At 42.9% G+C, this 24745-nt stretch overlaps 1 protein-coding gene across 18 annotated transcripts in view; it reads right to left on the bottom strand.

The window, feature by feature from the left end:
- The window catches only part of TJP1 (tight junction protein 1), a 174383-nt gene that overhangs the window by 62841 nt on the left and 86797 nt on the right, over window positions 1-24745 (bottom strand). For 2 of the 18 annotated variants that reach the window (XM_068957813.1, XM_068957815.1), the window contains exon 1: window positions 21996-22251. The exons of 14 other annotated variants lie outside the window; for them this stretch is intronic. In XM_068957813.1, coding sequence (XP_068813914.1) covers window positions 21996-22019 — 24 coding nt within the window. In that variant the 5' untranslated portion in view covers window positions 22020-22251. Of the gene's footprint in view, window positions 1-21074; window positions 21194-21995; window positions 22252-24745 lie in introns of those variants that run through there. 2 more of the 18 variants (XM_068957817.1, XM_068957818.1) reach the window with 2 other exon arrangements.

The raw sequence follows: 24745 nt of genomic DNA, 5'->3' as shown, positions 1-24745 counted from the left end.
CAGTTCTTTTCTGGATCTTGGACAGATCAGCAATGTAGTTCTAAGAAAAGCTGATGCAGCAAAACTACTCTATACAATCTTTCAAGCTTTAATTGACATACTGTTTTTGTTGACCACCAATTGCACTCTTCAAATCACTTCTAAGGAGCTGTAGAACCACTTCTTTCTCAAATGTACTACAACTTTTATGTATGTTGACAGTGCCCTGTCAATTTAAGATCCACCGTTCTCAAGTCATATTAGTCTCAAAATAATTAACACACACATTACCATATCAATAATGCAGATTACTGATGCATCCACTTACAGGTTCAAACTTTGAGACCAATGGGACGCATTATGCACAAGTACCAAGTTTCTTGCAGGCCGTGATTTTCCAAACGCTTAGAACGCTTGAAAGAAGTTAAATTTTTTCGCCTCCAAATTTATTAAACTCAAGTCTTTATATCTTGTTTATCAGTTGATTCTCTGAGTTCTGCCAGTAATACAGTTGCAGGGTTTAAACTTCCTCCAAACTAGAGTGAAGGCTATTACAAAATACAAGGCATAGGAGAGCTTAATATCATTGTTTTAAACAATCTGCAGTCCCACCTACCTACACAGGACACATTGCTGCATCCATATCACTCGACCTAAACATTAGGATTGCTTAAAAATAATTTTAAAAAGTAGTATTTTAAATTTACTTACGTTTTCTTTATTTATAGGATATAGCAGTTATATTTATACAATAAGATACAATCATGTTCCCAAGATTTTTTTTTTCTACTGTTACCAGAATTGCGTACGCACTTTTTCCAAGATGAAATTCGAGTTTCTCATGTAAGCAAGTGATAAGCAAACACATAAAACTGTAGTATGTGAAGCTGGCACTTGGAAGCCAGCCTAAACAAACCAAGTCTAGTCTGGTAGGCCAGTGCAGATCACTGAATCACAGTGTTTTTGCTTTCTAGTGGTCTCACTTAGCATTTGGTTCCATTTAGATTTTGCTTTTTAAGTAATGTTTGCAAAAATCAGTCTATTCCAGCAAAGGTTAAAAAGAGTGTGATAACACTGAAGCACATTTAGCATAAGCCACTTTTACCAATCCAAGAAAGCAGTATCAAACATGACCAAAAGTAATGCTCATAACTAAGTGAATTTCAGATGTCTTTGTAGAAGCGTTTGAGAAATTGGAAAGTGAAAGAAGAAAGCTAGCACACGCTGTAAACACTCACCAAAAAGAATCAAAATTACAGAGGGATTAAAAAAGCTACAAATAAAACCCTAGGAATACAGGTAGTTTTCACCCATCAAGAATTTCTGATGAGGAAAACCTATGCTTAGTGGCATTGATAAGTAATGCCACCAGTTTTCCCTAAGCAGGCATAAGGGCAACCGAAAGTCAGCTCATTTTTAGGATACTATCGTTACACTTCAGTTGCTGGTGGTCCCTCAGCACCCTTCTCTAGACAACAGTAGTATTAGTGCCACCTGTAACACAACTGACAGGAGAAGCCTAGTTCTCACCCTATGAAGGGCTGCATCTAAGTACCTAGTACAGAGACATATCAGGGAAGTCACTTTCTATAGCAATCAGATGCCTTTTATAAGTGCACAAACAAAAGAAAGTTTCATTCACATGTGTTGGTCTAATTTTACATAGATAAGACATGAAATGAAGGACCAAACACTCATCTACACAAAGACACATCCATAAAGCGATAGTTGATGCCATGGCTTCAACAAAACATTGAAACAAGGAACAACTACTTGATAAGTGAGGCAAGTAGAGAGGCTACGTGCTTGAGAGAGACAAGACACAGGAGAAGCTGCTCACCTTCCCCCTAGGTAATTATCATTTCATAAAGCATACTGCTTGATTGCTAGCTAAGCAATGGTCAAGAAATGACAAGCACGTAGAGTATTTCGGGAGAAGAGGAACTCTGAAAACAAAGCCTAAAAATACAGCCTGTACATAACTCTTCCGACATACTGCCCTGTCAAACCTTCCACTTGGCAAGTATATCCCATCCGTGCTCAGTGGGCAGATGTCTTTTTAGGTTACTCAGCACATTTTTAAATGAAAAAGCATGAATGACATTTGAGTTGTTTACCCAACCAGCTGGAAAAGAAATTGGGTAAGCTCTGGGTTAACAGCTGAAATGCCTGTATAGTTTTGGCCAGTGACCTGTTTATCCTAGGTTACAGCTACACTTCATTCAACTGCTGCCCCAAAAGCTATCACAGTACATATTAGCAAGAACCAGATGCTTAGGGGGAAAAAGGCAACTGAATCACCTTCACAAACCTGAAAAAATAGCCAGCCTTTTACTAGAAAGAGTTCAGATTCACAGTAAAATAGTCTATCGTTCTAAAAAGGCTCAAATTACAAAAATATTAACAGAGGTGTCACAGTGAGCAAACTAGAAGATAAACTCAGCAACCGTAGAAGCAAACAGAAGGAACGTCTTCCTATATATATATAAAGGAGCCTCAAAAATTCAACTTCTCTGCACCAGACAGATCCATTTGATGAGTTAACGCCACAGGAGAGTCCATCATGGACAGGGTCTGTGGAAGAAACACTCAGGGCTTCTGAAGCACGATTTTGCATAGTTCTCCGCAGAAAATCACGAGATTTCCACAGAGCAGCGGTCCTAAAGCAGAGAACGGCGACACGCACGATGCTTTCTCCCTTTATTAGGATGAAGTAACTTAAGAAAGGAAATGCTTGAGGAAAAAGAAAAAAGCTTCTCTATTATCATCATGTACAGAATTGGACATTGAGTGATAACCCAGTTTGGGTACAGGAAAAGGTGTTACTTTAAAATTACAAAATCTCAAAAGACAATATAAAAATGGAAATAACAATACAAAAACCCAGTCACTCACATGATTATATATATAGTCTAGTCCCTCTTCCTTGGAAGAGGGGTTCTTTTCCCTCCCATACCCAAACTACACATTTTTTTACAGTCAGCTAAGAAAGTTGCATTGACTGTTTACACATATTTACAGCACCGGAGTCTTTATTACAAAATTTTTAAGACCATTTGATACTTCTGCTATCTTTGCCATATCTCATTTTCTGCTAAATTGCGGACTAATTTAGCAGGGAAAAAGTTTTAATTTTGCTACATAAACAAGATAGATTGGATGCCTGTTTATCTCCCATAAAAGCAAAAGCACGTAAGTGAAAACATATAAACTACAAGGTGAATTTTACAAAGTTCTAGCCTGCGATACAGCAAGTATCTTTTCCAACTTTCACAACAATGCTACTTTATACAGTAAGCAAACCTTGTTTCATTATTATTTCTCACCAAATAGAATCCTAGTTCTGAAGTGATTTCAAGCTTCTTTAAGAAATGCTTTTAAGTGTATTTTAAAATAGTTAATCTGGAAAGAACAAAAAAAATAGCTTTATACATTTTAATTCAGTTGTTGCAGAAACTAGATTTAATCCCACTAGCATTAAAAAATTTGGACCATAGGAATCTTTCTGATCAGCCTCATTTCCTTTAGAATAAATATGACTTTCTTTGTTTAAAAAAAGAGCAAAAAACATACAATTTTTCTACTCCGAACCAATGTGAAATATTGTGCCCTCATTTGAATTGAGCGTTACATTCCACAAAAGCCCAAATACCAAAACTGTGTGTGCGTGTGTGGGGGGCAAATCTAGAACCACTAATTTCACACACTGGTAATTTATATCAACATCTATAATACTGTCATCTTGCAATAGATTAGGTTAAAATTAGGATGCATATATAAAGACCCACTCCGCTTCAAATATGGAGTTTATGCCACACATCCTTCCATTGACACAAAATTCCTACCAAAAAAAAATCCCAGAGAAGCGGGTAGTCTTCTACTGCTTTAGCAAGATAATTTTAGCTCCCTGATGGTTTAATAATCACCAGCGCTAGATGAAGGGAAGGGGTGAGCCCATCCCTTTCATCAAGGGGCTGACCAAGCGCCTAAGCTATAACACAAATTAAGAGCCAAAAACCTCTGGTGCCTAGGCTAACAGCTCAGCCAAGCCCTCGCTCAGATACGCTCAGAGGTAGCGGTGGAGAGGCAGCGCGTGGCGAGGGGCCACGCTTCCGAGCACGCTATTCATCTCCCCCTCCCCGCGCTTGCTCCACAGTTTGCCTGACCCCCTGCAGTCAGCTGGTTCAGCTTAGTAAACCGACAGGAAAATAATCAAAGAGGGGCATAACAAAAATTTTTTTTAATGACTGCAGTGACATGAACTAGAACACGAAGAGGTCAACCAGCACAAGGGGGGGAGTCAGGGAGGAAGGCCAGCTCGCCACCCCTCCCTTTCAGGGCCAACAAGCTATTATATCATCTTTGCTATTTCTTGTAAGCTTGGAGTAGTAAACCTGCACATTTTACAGAAAACACATCAGGCCAGAGCCGGTCAAACATTGCTTACGTAGAGCATGTATCTATGAAGATATCCCAAAGACGCTGTTCTACTGCATTTGAATTTGACTTTTTAGTCAGCATCCCAGCACAAAGAGCGACCCAGCGCTCCTCACAGCGCGTGTCTTGGGAGCACGGCTAGAGCACAGTAACATATGACTAAAATGGATCACATTTGAGGGTAACCTAGGCATCCAGGCCAGCATACCACTTTCTTACCTGAGCATTACAGCACAGGAGGTGTTGCTACTTTAAAACCATGCCTCTGCAAATGAAATCTCCCAGAGCCTCGTTCCGTATCACTGACACCAGGGATGAAATTCTTTTAAGCGAAAGCAAACATACACTTCACTTGAGAAGAAAACAAGTCACTCCCCTCAAAAAAAGACAAAAATCACCCTAATTTGTTTACAGATTTAGAAGATGTGGAGATAGAAACAGTGCAAAAATGTCAAAATAAGCTACAATTTATTCTTAAAATAAGAGGCAAGACACCTAGGTTAACATTCAAATTAAAAAACAACACAAAAAACATTTAAACTAATTACACCGTTTCACACGCATTCAGAAGGTAACTTATTTGGGGGCAGAGGCCTACCAATTATTGCAGTCAGACATCAAACAATCACTTATGACAGTTGATTACCACTAACAGCAAGCAGTAACACTATGGATTGAAGCAGAGAATTACAAAAGGAGAAGTGAAAAATCACTATAAATGAATTCACAGAATTATGTCCTGGCCATAACACACACAATTGCTCTGCAGAAAAGCAGCCCAGACCAAACAGGGAGCTATGCTATTCAATAATCCTTGCTCTGTTCTCCATCCTGCAGTTCAGTATTTACTCATTATAAGTATCCCTTTGTAATTAAAGGGGGCAAAGATAGCCTGCATTTTAAAATGATTCTTTAGCCAGTAAGAGTCACCTTACTATTAACAATGGATTAAAAAAAGTGAAGACTTAACCCATCTGCATCTGGTCTCCCTATCCAGCTTGTAATACAATATTTGTACTAATAGAATCTCTTTCCATTCATCTTAAGAATTATGAAACTACATTCTGTAAACTGCACTACCTACAACACATTAGCAGGGAGCGGAAATATAACACTACACTACACAACTATAGCTTGGAACATATGGGAATGGAGAGAAGTTAAAGGCCTAAAACTGCTGTGGGAGATAAAAGCTGCAGAGCAAGTAGAAGGAGAAGTTATTGGGAAAGCGAGATCAACCACACCAAACAAGTTGTTAGTAAGGGCAGCGGGCTAACACCAGAGAAGCAAAGCAGATGTCTCCGGCACTGAACTATATACGCCTCTTACAAAAGAAGGAATGAAATTATAGCATTAGAGTTGAGCGCATTAGAATTGAGTGCCTTTAGACTGAACATGTGAGTGCTCCTACAGAGACTTTCTGCAGTGCGTAGGATCCTACGCTGGAAAAAAAGACATAAAGCTGTTCTAAAAATATATAGTACTGCAGACAATTTATACCAAAACATTTATGATCTATTAATTGTTGTGTCACTTTAGAAATTCTGTTTGGATTGAGCGTACGTCTAAATTATCTACTACAGAGAGACTATTTCATCTAGAGCATTCTTTGGAAAAATCTGGAAGACCAAATAGGTAAGGAGAGAAAAAAAAGAGCAAGAGTGGGGGGGGGGGGAGGAAGAGCTGTTCAGGAAGAAAAGAAGAAAAGATATGAGAAAGAAACAGTATTTCCATCAAAGATGGCTGTGTTATTGAGATGGTCTTTTTTCTTTAATAGAGTAAGACCAGAACCAGAATTGAACAGGAAAAGAAAACTTCCTATAAACAGAGTGCTTTTCAAGCTCCACTGATTTAGTATTCATATCTTCATAGTCATGCATGCTCTAAGAATTTAGAAAGAAGAAAATTAAGTGCAATGACAATGTCTAAAATTTAATTGCTTCTGTCAGTGCATCAATTTAGTTCCATTTCTTCCCCAAGTTCTTGTAGGTTCACCTTCAAGAGTCATTCCTGTGAAGTTTAAGCCTCTAAAAGATACCGTAACATTGTCAATACATGTATTGTTATCTTTTTTGCTACAACATGGCATTTACAGTGATCTGGATTTTACCAAATATTGACCGGAGTTCTGTAAAATATTTTTCCCTCTGTGGAAGTTAAAATGCGACTACAGAGATAAAGAAACTATTTGAATACATACTAGGAACACACTGTTCCCTACTACCCATTACAACGAGGTTTTTTTTTTTTTTTTTTTTAAAAGGATAGTCCTTAAAAACGTGTGAAATTACATTGTTCAAGTTAATTTTCTGCTATATATTCATTGCATGCTCTGCTCTCTTTACTGCGCCTGCGATAGCAGGAAAATACATATGATTTTCTTTCACAAGATAAAACTTGCATGTTAGTGCACCGTCACTGTATATTATTTAGCCAGATAGCACAGACAATTTTAAATCCCCCAGCTGCTCATTCCTGGAGATGTACTACTATTTCCAAGAGATGAGAGGCACAGCATGTATTCATATCTTGCTGCTACTGGAAACGCAGCAAACAAGGGGATACCTGCAGTCACTCCCTCTCTCTTTAAACAAGACGATTCACAGGGGCAGACAGTGATGCTATACAGCCACGCTTCCCAAAGAAGTTCAAGTCTTAAAATTATAAAAAACTTGATATGTGACCTATGTATAAGGCATCAAGAGACTCTTACATCTTTGTTTTCCACTTTTCAGCAGGGGGAAAAAAAAACAAACCGAACACAGAAAGACAGTTAGTTTTTGAACCACATCCGCTGAACTCAAACCTGACTGAGCCAGGACACAAGCCAAAGGATGACATTCAAAATACATACATTCCCTGGAGTCAAAGGTTAAATTCTGTATGGGCAAAATCAGCTCTTTATAGATAACAGGCTGCTATGTTTCTATTGGAAGTCTAATCCAAATAAGCTGTTACACTTTATGCAAATATCCAGCACTTATTTTCAGTAAAAGTATAGATCCCCTACAAGGGCCTTGGGAAAGCAAAAACCAGTTTATCCTTGTAACATTCTAGTCACACGACTGGAATTAAAGTTTATTTATGGATTTATTTTTCCTCTTCTAAGATCTTTGCAAGTCAGGCACTGCCTGATGTAAAAGCTATTAAGATAATTAAATAAAAAACTGGTAAAGAGATTAAATAAAAATCAAATCACTTCCTATTCATGCTCGCTTCCTACTTCTAATACTGAAAAACTGTACTGGCATTCTGGCATTTCAGTTACCATAACGTTTCTTAAGCATAACATAGTCCAAAGACAACATTTACTTATCAGCCTCTTCCTCTTCTTTTTTACCAATCTCAGAAGACATAAGACTTCAAACTTCTAGGTAGTATATACTACATTTCAGAAAGCTGTTTTCCACTGCACTGGTCACCAGGAACAAAGGACCATTGTTTTTTAATCCTTTCCCTCCCCCTTTTGCCCGGTCACACACAGACACACACACTCCCCTCACCCACCCGCTCTTTAAAGCCACCACCTCTGCTTTTCGTGACCACTTGTTTGCAGCAGCTCTGAGCGAACCCCACAGATCAAGTAACGCGCGCGCGCACGCACACACACGGCTTTTTTTCAAGTGGAAGTTAACACGAAGAGACGGTCAGCAACTGGCCTGGGTAACAACTATGTGTGCAGTCAGCAGGGGAGAAGGCTTGTTACAGAAAATGGGGGGCTAAAGGCAGGGAACGAGAGCCAACTCTGTACACAGCCAGTAGCCTCAGTGCCTAGCTGTCAGCAAAAGCATTTTTAAAACAGCTGCATCAAAGCTTTCTGCAAGTTAGTCAGCAGGTGAGAGGCCAGCACATCGGAGCTGTGCTGCAGCAGCCCCGGCATCACGGCAGCGTGCGGAGTGACCCCAAAGGCCAGTGCTGCCAAGCAGCCCGGTAACCTGGAAGGTGCCTTGGCTTATCACCTGGGAGCAACATAATTACGCTGCCTGAAGGGCTAGCACAGTACAGGCAGATTATAGGTGTTACGTTTTGGTCAGCTCTATACTAACACCTGGATTGTAAGCATATCCATGAAACAAGAACTAACATGCAAATCAAAGCGTAAAATAACAACCAAGTGGTTTTCTGACAGAGTTTTCTGCTGTTTAAAAACCTTTTCCTCTAAAAATAATTTTTGAATACATAAAATGAAGTTACTGAATAACTGGAAAGGTCTTGTTCTGGAAGTGAAAAGGGTACAGCAAGCAAAACCTGGTTTCAGACTAAGCTTCGGGTTCCACTTAAAGCTAGTACTTTCTACAAGCACAGAGAGAGGCTGTTGCTGCCAGCTACAAACATTCCAAGCCATTTATTCAGAGCAGAGCAAGCCGGTCATTAACTTTGCTCCAAATTTTTCCTGGAATGGAAAAGAAAAAGCAGATCCCTCATCAGCCTACCTACCTCACAAGATTAAAGATACACGCGTTTACTCATCACCATCGTTCTAACCAGGACTGTAACAAGAGTCAAATGATTGCGGCTCACCGTTTGATTCACGTGCCTCTCTCCTGTCAGACACCATCGTATCTAGCACATCAACCCAATCACACGGCTCACAGAACAGATATCTGCATTTGCAGCTCGTTGCATACAGTTTACTTCACCCTGCCTGACACAGCCCTTTTGCTACAAAGGCGGCCGCTGTCTGTTTACTTTCTGCTACTATGCCACTAACAGTATTTATTTCTACTTCTTTGTTCTAGGTGACATTAAACATTCTTTATTCACACGGGAAGGGAGGGAGTAAAAACAATGACAAACATAAAGAACATCTTAAAAATCCTCAACTTCCACTCAATCGTAAAGCAGAGAGGAAGAAAGCCCATTCACTCTGAAGTAGCACATTAGAAGCTCTTTATAATATGGTGCGGGACCTTAAAATAAGCCTTCCATCCTTAATATTACTTGTCAAGTTTACTTATTCACTGTACAGTATTATCAGAGACACTATTGTTTTATACAACACAACAGGATGGTTAAAAAATGCCAGAGTACTTAGGCATATGGTAAGTAGCAACTATTTACATCAGTTTCTGCAACTGTGTAAGGTCACTGGGCTATGGATTTAACTCCAAAGTTTGTTTCAGAAAGTCTTAGGTGCCCTTTAAGATACCCTTTCACCTAGAGCTTCAGCCTATCTAGTTTATTAGTTGCAGCTAAACTAAATGATAGATAACAGAATCAAGAGACCCAATAAAGCTAATATTGAGTTTTTTTTTTTCAGACTAACATTTCTCACACATCTTTCTAAACTTATCTTGTAATTCAGTAATACAAATCGTTAAGATGCTTCCAGTCAAGTATCTCACCATCATTCCAAAGCACACACCAAAACATTAACAGATTGTTAACCACAGCAAACTATGATAACTTCTAGTAACTCCCAAGTTTCGTACCGCCACAGTTAAAAATAACCTGATGCTCGAGAGTTAGTATTTAGACTTGCCACAGAAGTCATCTTAATTCTCTGAGTTAACCTGGTACGGCTGCCAGCTGATAACAGCCACCAACACAGTTCAAAGCCGCTGCACTTCTGGAGGGTCACCAGCACTCGGTGTCACCCGCTGCCCCAGCACCTGCGGGACTGCCTCTTCCTTCCCGCTTCAGGCCTGACCCCGCTGGGAGCCACCTCCGAGCGCCAAACTGCCCCCTCTCCTCCCTCCTGCAGCACTGAGCTTCAGTCAAGCTTTACTCCCTGAACAGACTCGCTGTAGCATCGCGCAGACACCGAGGAAGCAAGACGGAAGACAGACCTCCTTCGGACAACAGGGCCGACTCGCAGCAGTTTAACCTAACTGTGAAGCCATGCCCTGAAAACGGTGTAGCATAAGTAGGTATGTAAGCAAGCACGAACATAAAAAACTTCTTGGGATTTTCAACGTGAGTTGCGTTATCTTTTCTATTAAATGTGCAACTAGGTTGAAGGATTTGCCATTTAATCTGGAAGTCAGTAATATGAAAAGACGCAAATAACACTAACTGTATGCCGCTATCTGAAGATATTGATGCAGCCCCCCGATACTACAAACAGTATATCTGCAGCAGTACATAATTTTAAAAACAGTTCTTACTAGTTTTTAAATTTCTGGTTACAACACTGAAAAATGCAGAATACAATACACAAAAAGTATGTTTCCGAAGTATTTTTTAAAAAAAATTAGGCTTTAGGAAACATCTGCCAAGGCAGCAAGGCAGTCTCAGGAATTAACACAACAGATCTACACCATGTTAAGGACCTAATAGATACAGTCTACAAACGTAAATATTTTTGTGAAGATTTTTAGGATTAAAACTGTGAGGAACCAAAGAAACAGAAGCTTCTCCCTTCAATTCTCCCGTCTTTCCCAAGCACAGTATCCTCCCTTTTGACTGCTAACAATGCTAAATATTTAAGGAAAAAAAGCACTTCTGAAAGCACAGAGGAAAAAAACCCATCAGTTGAAACATTTCTCTGGCTGGTTGCTTTTGTTTAAAGTATTTTCATTAATAACAACTATTTAAGGTATGTTTGTTTTTTAAGGGAGATAACTACTGTAATCAGAACTTGAGTCTACTGAAATACATGCCACAATAATCCACATTCAAGTTTAGAGCCATCTGTCTGTTTGCATTTAAAACTACTATCTTAGTACAATTTAAAGTCAGGACTTAAACTGTTCGGCTGACAACTATGTGAGGTTTACAGCCAAAAAGATAGTCCTAACATCATTAGTAACCCAGCTGATTTAAAAGGCATCCTCATAATTCTGGAAAATAATAATAATTAAAAAAAAAAAAAAGAAGCCCCACAGCATTGGTCATTCTAAGGAAAGAATGATCTCAGCAGCTCTCAGCCACTGGCTTCTTACTACTGTTTACACATCTTTGCAAGATAAAGAGGCATTTACTGATTGTAGATAAGGAAACAAGAAAGAAGCCCTTTTAAGTTAGCACTGGTTTATTTCAAAGGAACCATCTCCAACGCCACATATCCTCAAAGGCAAAGACAGTTCTTTAAAATTAAAGGCCCAAACACATGCACTTATGTGTATGCCAACTTTCACTTCAAAAATTCCTCCTAACACACAGGACTGGCAGCCATGAAATTACATACAAGAATCACAATGTTTCTTCTGGAACTAAGCATGTATTGGTTAAATAATCTCATATTTCAGACAGCAAATTTAACTGAAAAAAGCACTTGACATAAAACAGAATAGGTTACTCGGAAGGGTGTACTAGCAGAGAAACGTTTCCCAGAATGCTGATAGCCCTCTTGCAAGGGGAGCTGCCGTTTCTGTTGGTTAGTCAGTCAGCTCCTAATTACTATTCTTCTCTTATAATGGAAAAGAAATAAGAAAAAAAATATTAATCTGGCCAGAGGAAAGAGAGGTATAAGCAAAAGGGATTTAGTTGCATTAGTTTTCAATCCTATTTGTACCTCTTCCCAGTATGCAACTCCCCCTGCCCCAGCTCCTCCAGAGGAGGAAAAACAGGATATTTGAGGGAAATGACAAACATGGATAAGGAGGAATCATATTCTTAACACTTCATTAAAATTACTGCCAGTGTTAAGTGTTTCCTCCTCCCCCACCTTTAGACCATTGTGATGGTGTTCCTCTCAGCTGGAGGACAAAGAGACACTCTGAAAGTCAAGCAATTCTGAGCCACCCCTTCCTCAAACACATTGTTTCAGCTGGGGAAGGGAGGAGGGAAGAGGGGAAGAGAGTTTCCTTAAACCAGAACATATAGCCAGAACATGTCATTAATTTACAAGAAGAGTCTTCTATTCCTATGCCCCCCCCGAACTAATTCAAACTATGAGTCTTTGCACAAGTGGAAGCACTTAGGTCCGAATCTCCCTGAAAACATCATGGTGTTCTCAGAAAGGTGAGCTCTTCGTTTTAACTTGCATGTAATTCAGGTCCTACCTAAACTAGCACTTAAAACCAGCAGAGATCAAAGAATTGCAGGTTATGCTTACTTTGTTGGCTATCTACACAAGTTTTACAAAAACAGATATATATTTAAGAGGATATAGCTTGCCAAATTATCATCTTGTTCAAGATTGTGCCTTTTCCCTGTTATCTGGGAGCACGTTCAGATAAACATTTTTATAATCAAAGAAGAACATCTAAGTCCTGCAACTCTGAAGCAGCCAGTATCAGACAGCGACTATTTCTTGTCTGATGTTTGCATTCTTAAAAGGGCCTGGAGTGGGTCTGCAATACTTGCAGCTTGCTCTGGAAGGCCTTACTGTTATGGAGAATTCTGTACAGAATCCCAGCGTTCTTCAAGTTGTCCTATATCTGCTTCAGCCTTTTAAATAGGTTTTACGACTTCTCTTCCTCTCCCTACTGCCTTCAGTTTTCGCTTACAGAGAGCGGTAATAAGCAGATGAGCTAGCATTACAGCTACAAGAAACAGTATTCCTACAACTTGACTAACACGTGGAAGTTTTTATTACGGCTCTTTCAGAGCTCGGGTTCGATACTATCACCTTGATTTTTAGTAGCAATCTTTAATCAAGGCTAACTGCACAGTTGTGTTTAGACGATTCTGTGAGTAAGGCTTAGTCACACAACTCAAGGTTTCACAGTAATTACTCAGAGCCCAGACACCTCAGCTTTTGTGCTAGGATTTATTTTTCTTTGCTGGGGAGGACAGAAGAGAAAGAGGAGGAGGAGGAATAGGTAGTGATTCAGAATGAAAAACTCCAGTCTCCCTGCATCTCTGAGCTACTTTTGGCTCCTCCTTTCCTTTCATTCCCTTCTCCCTCAATCATCATCTATTATTTTTCTAATTTTATTCTCTCTGTAGTTCCTTGTCTCTCATCACAGTTCTCACTTTTGGCTTAGTGAACAGAGACTTGCACAAAAATCCAGCAAAGGTTGGCAAATGCAATTAAAACATAACTAAAGACAGATCTCTGGCATGTTTACACACTTCTGCCTGGTGAAAGCTCAGTTGAGAAACCAGATCCCAACCTTTTGTTCAGAGAGGATGCTGGAATTCCAGCCAGCTCGACATTGCACAGATCAAGCTGTTCTGGCTTCCCCCTCTTCATTCTTAAGAGAGGCAATATACTCTTACAGTAGCTAGGAACGCATCTGTTGTTTACTCTGTTAACTTCCGAACGCTGCTCACGTGCAGCTCTTCACCTGATGCTGCCACCCTTGGCACTGCCATGAAGTAAGGGCAATGACGCAGGCGTTCTCTATTTCAGAGACATCAAAGAAATTTGAGTGGCAATGGCAGGACGCTACTGAGACGCATCATATCAGAAGAACCGAAAAACTCTGGTGATACAACACCTTTGCCGTTAACTTCAGAAGATAACGGTGCGTTGGTTTTTACTGGCTTTACATAAGATTTGCATGTATCTGCAGCTGACCGCAAAGTAAATATAAATTCAAATCCTGATAAAACTAGTGGCGTGCGGCCAAGTCGTTTCCTAAATGTCTCCCCTTCAAGAAGACATTTCATGGCCCAATTACCACCTTACAGAAAAACAAGATTTATTTTTCAGTCTAATCAGTGCTACCGCGTGTAAGAAATAGCTACTGGCCCTCATATTTTACAGGAGACAAACAATGATAACAGATTAAATTTCAGAGTTGCATCCTGACAGGGTATTCAAGCTATGTTTACCAAGAGATCCCCTAATTTGAAACTCAGCAGTTTCCTGGGTAGCTCTAGGGGACATTTATCCTCCAGCTACCAACACTATGATTACAATAAGTTACATGAGCAAGACTAGGAAAAAATAAACTGACACACTTCAGAGTGTTTCTACAGCTCTATGTCCGCTTCAGATGAAATATGTTCTTGGTTCAAGCCATTAACGTGCGCTGTTCATAAACCTACGGACCCTTCTTGTTCTCCCTAGCTAAAGGTTCCCAATTCTTGAAATATTAACCCGGTCTACAATACCCACGGGGGCAAAAAACAAAAAGTAAGTCTGCTTGGCATGCTCACATGAGACTACCCTCCAGGAATTTCCATCCCTACACAGCTGTGCCCTGAACAGAGGGGCTTATCTTCTACAGGATGGCCAGTCACACTTTCCACAATTTAACTTCAAATTCTGTTTGGAGGAAACGAGCTCTTTTGTCAAATAGCCATGCCTTCAAGCTTGGCTCCAAGACCTTTACTACCTACTAGAAATACTACTGCAGGCAGCCCGGATTAACAGGTTTTTCCACTGAACTCTGTTCAGGAAGACTACTTTCTGTGGAGAGATGCATGGACAAAGTACTACCCGGCCAAGGAAGAGGTAGGAACAACGCTGGGTGGAGGAAGACAGCAACAGAATTTTTAAACAAGCAGCCTGTGCTGACAGGGTTAATATGATCTGGCCTTCTCCCAGATTTAATTCTAGGGAAGCCAGCCTACACGACACGAACTACAGATTTATTATGAGTCTTGGAATTTGTTCAAATAAACAATACGCAGCATATTTAGCCCCAGGTACTACGTTGATCCCATAATATTAGTTATAACTGACTAATTGTTTGATAACATATTGTCAGCTAACGCTTTTTAAAGTTTCTTCTCCTAGAGTTTCACAGTTAATGTTTTAAAAGATTTTTATAGTAAAGTATGCTGGGCAAATATATTCAAGCAGCAGCATTGCTAGCAATTTCTGTAAGGCAGAAATTGACGTCACTGTGAGAAGCGAACCACCTCTGCTGTTTCATCATGTTACATCTTCTAGTTACAATTCAAGGTTATTACTTTCCTTTAATTAAACATATTTAAGACTGAACACTGTTTCTTCAGCCACACATCAATGCTTCTTCACAATTTTCTTATTAGCTGATTTCATAGCCTGCATCACCAAGCCACTAATGTCGTAGTGGGAGCAGCAGTGTTGTGGTGGCTGTGATCTACAGACACTCAGCAAGGTTTGTAGGAAAAGACAACGGATGTTTTCAGCCACACAAACTCTTCTTAAAAGCTCGCGTCCAAAAGCTTGACCATACTCCCCAAAGTATATTAACAGGTCTAAAAGACACTACCTCTTTTCCCTATGCACCTTGCTTCTTCTAGGCCCCATATGGATATATAACAAGTAAGAGTCATCATTCTGCAACGTAAATAGATGAAATAGAGCTGTTTAATACTTACAAGTGACAAAAATATAAATCTGGACACAATATCGGGGGTGAAAGAAGCCCAGTGCCTTTAGGGAAGAGGTTTATTCTCTCAGTCAGAAACAAGTAAAGTTCTTGAGATTCAGCTTTTAGTCTGCCCCTCATTGCGCACTCTGTGTAAGACACGCTCTCTACCATCTTTCGAAGTACATAGGGCTACAGAGGAGCAAGGAGCAACACTCCTTGCAAGGTGCTGCTGGCACCCCATCACTTTCCAATTCTAGTACTGGCCTCAAACACAGGAGCAGGGAAAGAGCTGCTGTAGCCATTTAAATTCATCACCAAGATTAACTCACCCAACAAAGACTGGTACAATTGCTTGAGTTTTGCCACAGGGAACTTGCCTATTGCATGTCCTGTTCTATGGATTAGTCTATCCAAAAATCCTACTGAAAGAGCAGGTCAGGTGTTATAATATAATTTCACATTAGTTCACGTTGTGGATGTCCTTCTCTCACGATGCAAATGTGATGGTCCCATGCAGAAACAGGAGCAATTATGCGAAAAGTTAGCCTAAAATACCTATTTCTGTGCTACTTCCCCAACCGCTAAATCCTGATGCATTTTTTAAATGCAAGTTGGACAATCCTCTCTGCTGTGGTAGAGCATGACAATTTCTCTTCCATACAAATAAAGAAATGTAGCCATTTGTTAAATGATTGCAGACCCAGCGGGGCCTGGGGGAAGACAGTATTACTGGACCCCATTCAAACATGGGGAGGAATAGGCAAGACAATACAAAGAGATCATATGTGTTCCAAATTAATTAGCGCCTGGTTTAAGAAGCAAGGAGGGAGGGAGGGAGGGAGTCAGTATGTTCTAAGGAAGCCCTTAAAGAGCTCTAATGTCAAACAGGGTGGGGAGAAAAGACTGCTGTTCGGTACAGCGCTTACTGGAAAAAGGCTTGGAACTACAATCAAAGACAACTGTCTACTCTTGGGCAGTTTCTATTTTTAGCAAGTACTTTGTGTATCTTTGGGGGGGGGGGGGGACAAGGGAGGACAACACTAACAGGGCAGTATCCAGTTCTTCTTCTGTGGAAAAACTAACAAAACACATTTTTTGAGAATTATCTGGGCCCCCCCCAAAATATTTATATATGAGAAGTGGACAAGCATACTGCTGTAACATGAGCATCTATCTCTAATGCAATGCTCCTTACTGCTATCTTATTGAATTTAGGCTACCCTCCCCCACCACAAAAGGGTAGAACATCTGCTTATAACGGATTAGGAAACATAGGATCCTGTTAGAGATTACCAAATACCCTTGAGAAAATAAATACTATTTTAACATAAAGTCAACATTTAAATTTTTAGCACCTACAATATGTTTAATTTTTTCAAGTCTCTAAAGAAATCCTGATGTGCAAAGACTAGAAGCAACTCTGAAGAATTACTCAAGCTGCCACTGAATTAGGGGGAAACGTGAGTGGGGGGCCCAGCCCAGTGCACACTGGGGCAATTCTCCAGCCGTGCATTAACCCATCAGCACAGTTCAAACCGCTCACAGGGCTTGCAGCTTTATCTAAGGATAAGCCATAGCCAGGAAAACCCTTGGGTAACAGAGCAGACACCACTGCCCCTGAACAACTCACTACACCCGTGGCCACGGCAGCCCTTGTTACTCCACAGGAGCCACGGGACCCATACTGGAACTTCGACAATATAGATAAACACGTTTCTTCATTTTTCTCAAACCCTTCAGGGAGCACATCACAACCCCTTAAAATAATTACACTCCTATTATTTATGAGTGTAAACAGCAGCATTTAAGAAGCCTGTCCCTACAATAGCACAGTTATCATAAGAAAAGATCATTTCAAAACTTTCTGGACAGAACATAAATATGCTGCATATAATCATATGATTAATTTTAAAACCACCCTATGGCTGTTTGCTTAATCAGTACATTCAGTGAAGAAGTCATTAGTAATGTTCTTTGCCCGAGAAAACACTGAATATAGTATAAATGCAACAAAAAAAAATATTGAACTATCATAACCAGGAAAAATTGAGGGCAGATTAAACGACTGATGTCTTATTTAGCCAGGGGACGGTTTGCTGTACAGATTACATAACTTGAAATATCTTAACTTAAAACTTAAAAAGCATCTGCATCAAGTACTACCCATAACCTCACATAAACACTTAGAAATTGACAGTGTTAACAAATCAAGGATTGGTATTGCCAGTTTTTGCATAAAGATGCATACGGTTTTACTCTCCCCACACTGTAACTGTAATTGGCTTTTTTCCACCAGGTATACTGCAGATATTACCTTTCCTCTTCATAACAGAGGATAGGAAGAGCAAAACAGAAAAGAGGGTCCTATTTTGTATTGCAGACTTACTGATACAGCCTGTAACAAGATGGACAAACAGTTGCGTCTCCCTTGGTCCGAGCTTCCACTGACTTTGACACACGTAGAATTTCTGGAAGAGTGCTTTAAACTGAGATAGACATTACTATCTAGTCTAGTGTTTCAAGTAATAAAAGCAAAGTATTTAGCACAGTCCACAGTTCGAATAGTTCACTATTAATTACAGTTCTGCTTTTAACCAATTATCCTATGCTGGTGGCTTATTACCACGCATTTTAACAGATCCTCATATCAGAAAGTTTTGAATACGATGCTACGTTTTAGTGTCAACGTGGACATCTACCCTGCCTTAAGGACGACTCATGAATTTATGCATCAATTAAAAATACCACGTTTTGAGATTTTTTTTGCACACGTAAGCCTGATATCCATTCTCATAGCATACAGGTAGTAGCATAATACTTGCCTTACAACACATATGAAGTACAGAAACCCACTTACAGATGCTTTTCATGAAACAAAAACTTTTTTTTTTTTAAGCTGGTCACTGATAAGGTCTTACAGATTTTTCCACTCTAAAAAGACAAAAGCAGATCCCATTCACGGTTAGACTTCAAGTTCCACTTGCCTTGCAGTAATCTTTGTTCCACAAATTGAACAGGAAGCAATTCCAGAATACACTTTGCAAGAATGTACAGAATGTGTAGTTTATGGCTCTTCTCATATCATCAGAAGAAAATTCATACTAAAAATGAAACTGAAGTTGCCTACAGTCATAACCAAAACGGTTGAAGTAATTAAAAAAAAATCCCAAATCGCCAATCTAAGTTATTTATACAATTTAAAAAAAAAAACACATTAGAAGTGTTTTATCAGATCCAAACAAAGCTAAAGGAAATAAAATTAAAATAAGACGCAATCTTTCTACAGAAAGAAGAAATTTTAAGTAGAATCTAGGTGCTGCTGCTAAATCAGCTTGTAAGTTTGCTTCTGGGATTGTGTGTTACTTCACCATATGCATTTTCTACGTATTTATCTCTTCTTTATTGTCACATGTGAAGCACCTCACCAACATTTCAGAGTTCACACATATAGAGGAAAAAAGCCAACAACAACAAACCCCACATCTTCCAAACCTAGGTATTTGGTGAATTATGGCACTTAAAAGCTCACGCGTATATTCTTTACAAGGAACAAATACATTGGCGCCTCCAAGTAAGATTTGGGGCAGAATGTAAACCCACATTTAAGATGACTGCAAGGTAATTCACTCTCGCAGAAGAATCAAAGACTTCTTGCGATCACAGAGTCTTGAACTGTTAACATGGAAAAGCTCTCCGCCTTTGGTAGGAGCAGTAGACAATAGATACATGCCTAGAGCTCAAAAGAAAAAAAGTTAGAACAAATAAATTCCTATTGATTACAGGACTGAGGCAAAAGACTGCAAAATATACTTTGGATATGCATTTAAAACTAGCAGGAAGTTTCAAGAACTGAAGATCAGCATTCAAAAAGGATTAAGGATTCCAGAACTCCTGCCCCCATATTTACTGCTTAAAAGCATAATTTTCCACCAATACAGACTACATTTGAACTCCCAAAAAACAAAAAGCTTTACATCTCATGACGAATGCCCTGACAAAGTCATTCCCACAGCATCCATGAGTATTGTTCAAAAGGGCATCAGAAAAGATTAGGCCCCCTACATTTTGCAATCACAGCCATCACTGGATTACACTGCAAGTACAATTTCATGAAATTCCTCTCGCTGTTTTCTATTGTATACTACCAACAGCTACTGCAAGCACTTAAAATTTTAATATAAACACATTATTTGGTAGCATAGAAGGGAAAAAAAGTTAAGCAACCCAGTTCGAAAGGGAGGAGAAGGTAGCAGAAAGACTGTTGACAATAGGGCATAACGCAGTTCAGGTTCCTACCTGTACAATTAAGAATTATTCAGCTAATCAAAAAAAGTTTTCAGCTCTCTTCTCAAGAATACCAATAAAGACATATAAAATCCCAGAAACTAAAGAATACATTAAGTAAGGGTTCTTTTAACAGACAGAAGTGTCCACAGAGTTATTTTTTATGCATTACACCCCCGAAAATGAGAAATGGGGTACCATCTCTGAAGGGCAGCCACTGAAGGAAACAACACCTGAAACTTGAACACAGAAGTTCTCCAATATTGTATCACTTCTAAAACACAGTTTGCTTTGCTTCATGTTTCCAACTACTTAAACTATACAAACAGTAGCCCAGGAGCTAATAGCTGAGGTAGGAATAATACTAGCCACCTACGGAAAAGCATTACTGTTCTGCCAAAAAAATTCATGTATAAGTTCCTAGCTTTGAAAGATATTTCTGCAACAAAATAAGGTCAGAAAGGTAAGCAATAACAGCTTTCATAAAGCGTTATTACAGATTGTAAGAACTTACATTAAAAAAATAAGAACTTACACAATTATTTTAGCAGTACTCTTTTGAGAGAAAGCTATTTCAAACATCTGACTTTTCCAAAGCTTAAAAATATATCAAAGAAGAGCTAACACTAAGGGAAAGGATACTTCGCAATGTTCTTAAGTGAGCACGCTTTCTGGTGTAATTAATTTGGCTGGTGTTGTATATATGTACACACGCGTGCTGGGCCAAATTGATACGGCCAAAGTCTAGAAGTTTCAAACAACTGCTATGGTTAAGATACAACTTTCTATTTTACATCAGTCTAATATCAAAATAGATCAAGCTTTTCTCTATTTAGAGAACACTTTTTTTTTTTTTTTAAAAGACAGCACATGCACACACACACAAGAGCCAACACTTTCGCAGCCTTGAAAGATACCTATGTTTTTAAGGGAATACTTTGTCTTGGGAGTGGGAACCTAGCACCCCAATCTTTTACAAGCAAAAATTAAAGCTGAAGCAATTTCTAACGATTCCTCATGTGGCAGATTTTTAACATAACAGTACTCTTTTAAAGAGCAGAGGCAATACTTTTGTGCACTGCATGTTTGACATCTGCATAAAGGCATTTAACAGGAAAACACGTACGTTTTATTTATCCTTGTAGCCAGCTGATACCACCACCCTGAAATACTACCCAAAACAAATCATTCCTCGGTTGTAACACACTTAACGTTGAGACCTGTGCACGCACATACCTGAAGACGGTGCACAGCAACCCTGAACGCAGAAACGGCGACACAGCTCAGTGCGCCAGCACCCAAGTTTTGAGAACTGCACTCTGGAGGCAGAAAGCGCCTCGGAAAAGAGCACTCGTGACACTGGAATCAAGAGCTCGAGACTTCGCGAAGCCCCTCGCGAACCCTGCCAACCGCCTAGGGAAGCGGTCGCTGGGCCCGTCCGGCCGCGGGAAGACTTCGGGGGGGCCGGCGGGGGCCAGGCCCGGCCCGCCCCGCCCCGCGGCCGCGCAGCCCAGCGCAGCCCAGCCGGGCCGCGGCCGACACCGCCGGGTTTCACCTGGGCGCGGCGCGGCGCCGCCCCTCCCCGCGCAGCCAGGGCGCAGGGCGGGCGGCGGCGGAGCGGACCTTCCCTTTCACGGGGAGGAGGGACAACCTGCCGCGCGTCCCGGCCCCACCCCGCGGCCGGCCGGCCGGAGTCCGCGCCCGCGCCCTGCACCTGCGCCCGGGGCGGGCCCCGGGGGGCTGCTGCCGCCGCCGCCGCCGCGGAGCTGCTCGCCGGCAGGCAGCAGCCACCCTGCCCGCCTGACTCAGCGGCGACCGGCCCGGCCTGCAGTACCGGCCGCTCCGCCTGCCCCTTCCCGCCCGCCGCCCGGGCGCCGCCGCGCGTCCAACAGGTAGGCGGCGGCGGGGGGGGAGGCGCCTGAGGAGGCGGCCGCGGGGCGGCGGCCGCGCGACGGGGGCTCCCCCCCCCGCCACCGCCGCCGAGCGGCCCCAGGCCCCGCGCAGCGCGGCGGAGCGGAGCGGGGGGCGGGCGCGCAGGCGGCGAACAAAGCGGCGGCCGCGAGGCAGAGCGGGCGCCGGCGGCGGGGCCGGGGCCGCCACAAAGGCGGGGGGGGTGGGTGGGGAGGGGGCCGCGCTGCCCCCGCGGCCGCCTCTTACCTTGGCGGCGGCCCTGGCGGACATTTTGTTTCCTCCTTCCCGCCGAGCCGGGGAGTGGGGCTGCGGGTGCGCGCGCGGCGCCGGCGACCGCTCGGACCGGGGCGGCGGCGCTGCCGGCCGCCTCACGCAGCTGCCCAAATAAACATCCCACGGGCCGGCGAGGAGGAGGAAGAGGAGGGCAGAGGGAGGGGGGCGGGGACAGGGACAGGGCGGTGGGAGGCGGCTCAACTTTCGTAAAAGTCCGGTGTGGCCGCCGCGGCGCGGGTCCGCCCTGGGGCTGGGCTGTCAGGGGCGGGAGCGGCCGCCGCCCCGGCCCCGCCGCGCCGCGCCGAGCCGTTGGAGGCCGTGGCAGAGCCGCCCGGCGCCCCCCCTCCCGCCCGGCCGCCGCCATGTCGGCCTGCCGGGACGGCCGATCCCGCCCCGCCGCAGGGGAGGGCAGCGGAGCACCCCGTGCCGCCGGCCCGCTCCCCCCGCCGGGCCCCGGCCCAGCGGCGGCGCCGCGGCTCCGCTCCCCGCTGCTGCCCGCCTGGCGCGGCCTCCCGCGGGGCCGCGGCGCCCGCAGGCCTGGCCGCCCGCCGCCTCCCCCCCCCCATCCCCGTGCCGTGGTACGGGCGGGCCCCGCGCACCCGCCCCGCCGCAGCCTGTGGGCGCGCGGGGGCCGGGCCGGGCCGGGCCGGGGGGCAGCGGGGGCGGCCGCCGCGGCGCGGGGTCCCGCCGGTTCGGCCCCGGGTCCGGGTCCGGGTCCGCGCGGGCCAGGGCGGCCGCGTTTGCCCGTTGTTTGCAGGGGCGGCACGTTAGTTTGCGTGTTCCTAATCGTACGTTTTGTTCTGGGGATTAAAAAAAAAAAAAAAAGGAACACGAAGCAAACAGCCGGCGATATTCGGTGCAGTTTCAGGTGATGACTGCGGGACTTTAGCATTTCCTTTATCGCCATACGTTTTGTAGCTTTAAAAAAATTACCCTTTTAAGTGTTTTAGACGAAGGCTTTTTAGTGTCTTTTGAAATAATGACTATTTAAGGAGTAAGAGGAACATTACAAACATTTTTCCGGTTGGAAAAATGCTTTTTAAAGCTGTAGTCTCATCTTGGGGACACAGGTGCCTAACTCAGCCCAGACCAGGCCGTCTCTGAAAAATAAACCTTGGCTCTGGCACAAGCGCTGCTGCGCGTCGCTGTGCCCCGAGCCATCAGGCCATGGGAAGCTGAGCACCTACTCAGGTCAGCAGCTTTGTAGGACTGAGTCATAAATTACCCAAATGATTTCCAAAAGAATCACCCATTACTATGTTTCATAATCTCAGTGAAAAGGTGGCTCTCTTTGTGTATGATTCACATCCCTGTGGTTCAAGACTTCATTTTTTTACTTAATTTAGGCTTTACGTATTACTAAAGCAAAATTTTCATATCAGTTCCTGCACCTTGGACAGTCAGATACATCCACTTACAGTGAGAGGTGAGTAGGTGGGGAACATCCACAAATCGAAATTGGAGTATTTTACACCCACTTTGCAAATGCTTCACCCGGCATAGATGGTGGTAAAAGACATGGTAGCAAGGGCAGAGTTTTGTAGTTGTGCTTATTACGTGCTACCAGCTGCTTTAGCGCTCCATGCAAGCTTCAGAAATATCTAAATACTTTAAAAGGCAATAATGCAATGATCCCAATCACTCCTTTACAAAGAAACGCCCTACCCAAGGCTTCTGTGCGAGTTTTATGTTTGTTCTGCTTTGAAAATAAACAAATACATATTCCAGGAAATAGCTGAAGCGAATTCCCAAGGCAGCAGCCCGAAATCAAGGGGGAGGGCCAGCTGCTCAGCCAGGGCGAGGAGCGCTAGGCACCGCGCAAGCCCGCGGTGACCTTGTCCCTGGCCGCAGCCCGTGCCAGCCCTCTCCCTGGCGTGCGCTGGGACGGCCCCAAGGCTCCAGCAAGCTCCCGCTTTGGCCAGCGACACCCCAGTTTCTAGGCACCTGAGCCCACCTGGCCTGCAGGCCCGCCACGCTCGGCGGCCTGGCCCCGCAGGGCCTGTTCCCACGGGCAGCCTCCCACGCGGCAGCAACACGGCTCGCGCCAAGCTCCGCTGCTAAGCCTTGACTTGAAAACATTGTTCCAGCTTTTTCTATTTATTAATTGCTAGAAGTAGCTTTAACTTACTCTCGGGTTTTCTTTAAACGTATCTGGACATAGTGCGGGACGAATGTGATGTTTTATTTTCTGCATCTGTGAGTACACATGAGAGGAAGCAGGAAGGAAAAGGCTGAGATCACAACAGGAAAGAGTGGGAAGATTTCATGGTGTGGAGGCACACGAAGAAATACTCAGTAAGGGAAAGAGGGGAGAGTGACCTGAGAAAGAGGGTGTAAAAGAATCCTCAGAGGGGGGTAAACTAATCCCTCCCTTTCCTCTGCCCTCCCTTGAACAAGACTAGTTCGGGGGGCGGTGGGCAAAGTCTGGGGAGGAGAAAAGGCTGGGAACAAAGATTAAAGATGTCAGGCAGGGGCATGAAAGAGGACCGTACTGAGTGCAAACACAGAGAGGTGGAGAGGGACGCTTAGTGTAAGAGAGAAGAACCATGGCAAAAAAAGTAATTATTCAGGTATTGGCCCACAGAGGGTAATGAGACTCCTCTGCTTTCTCCTCTTCTCTACTCTTCTTTCTTTTTTCCTTCTTTTCTTCCTTTTCCTTCCTTCCTTCCTTCCAGTAGTAGTTCAGTACTCTGTCTCTACCGTTGGTACGAATTTGAGGAGCT

Source organism: Struthio camelus, chromosome 12 (genome assembly GCF_040807025.1).
Source record: "Struthio camelus isolate bStrCam1 chromosome 12, bStrCam1.hap1, whole genome shotgun sequence".
NCBI lineage: Eukaryota > Metazoa > Chordata > Aves > Struthioniformes > Struthionidae > Struthio > Struthio camelus.
Note: the sequence above shows the minus strand (reverse complement) of the source record. Positions and strands in the feature narration are given on the sequence as shown.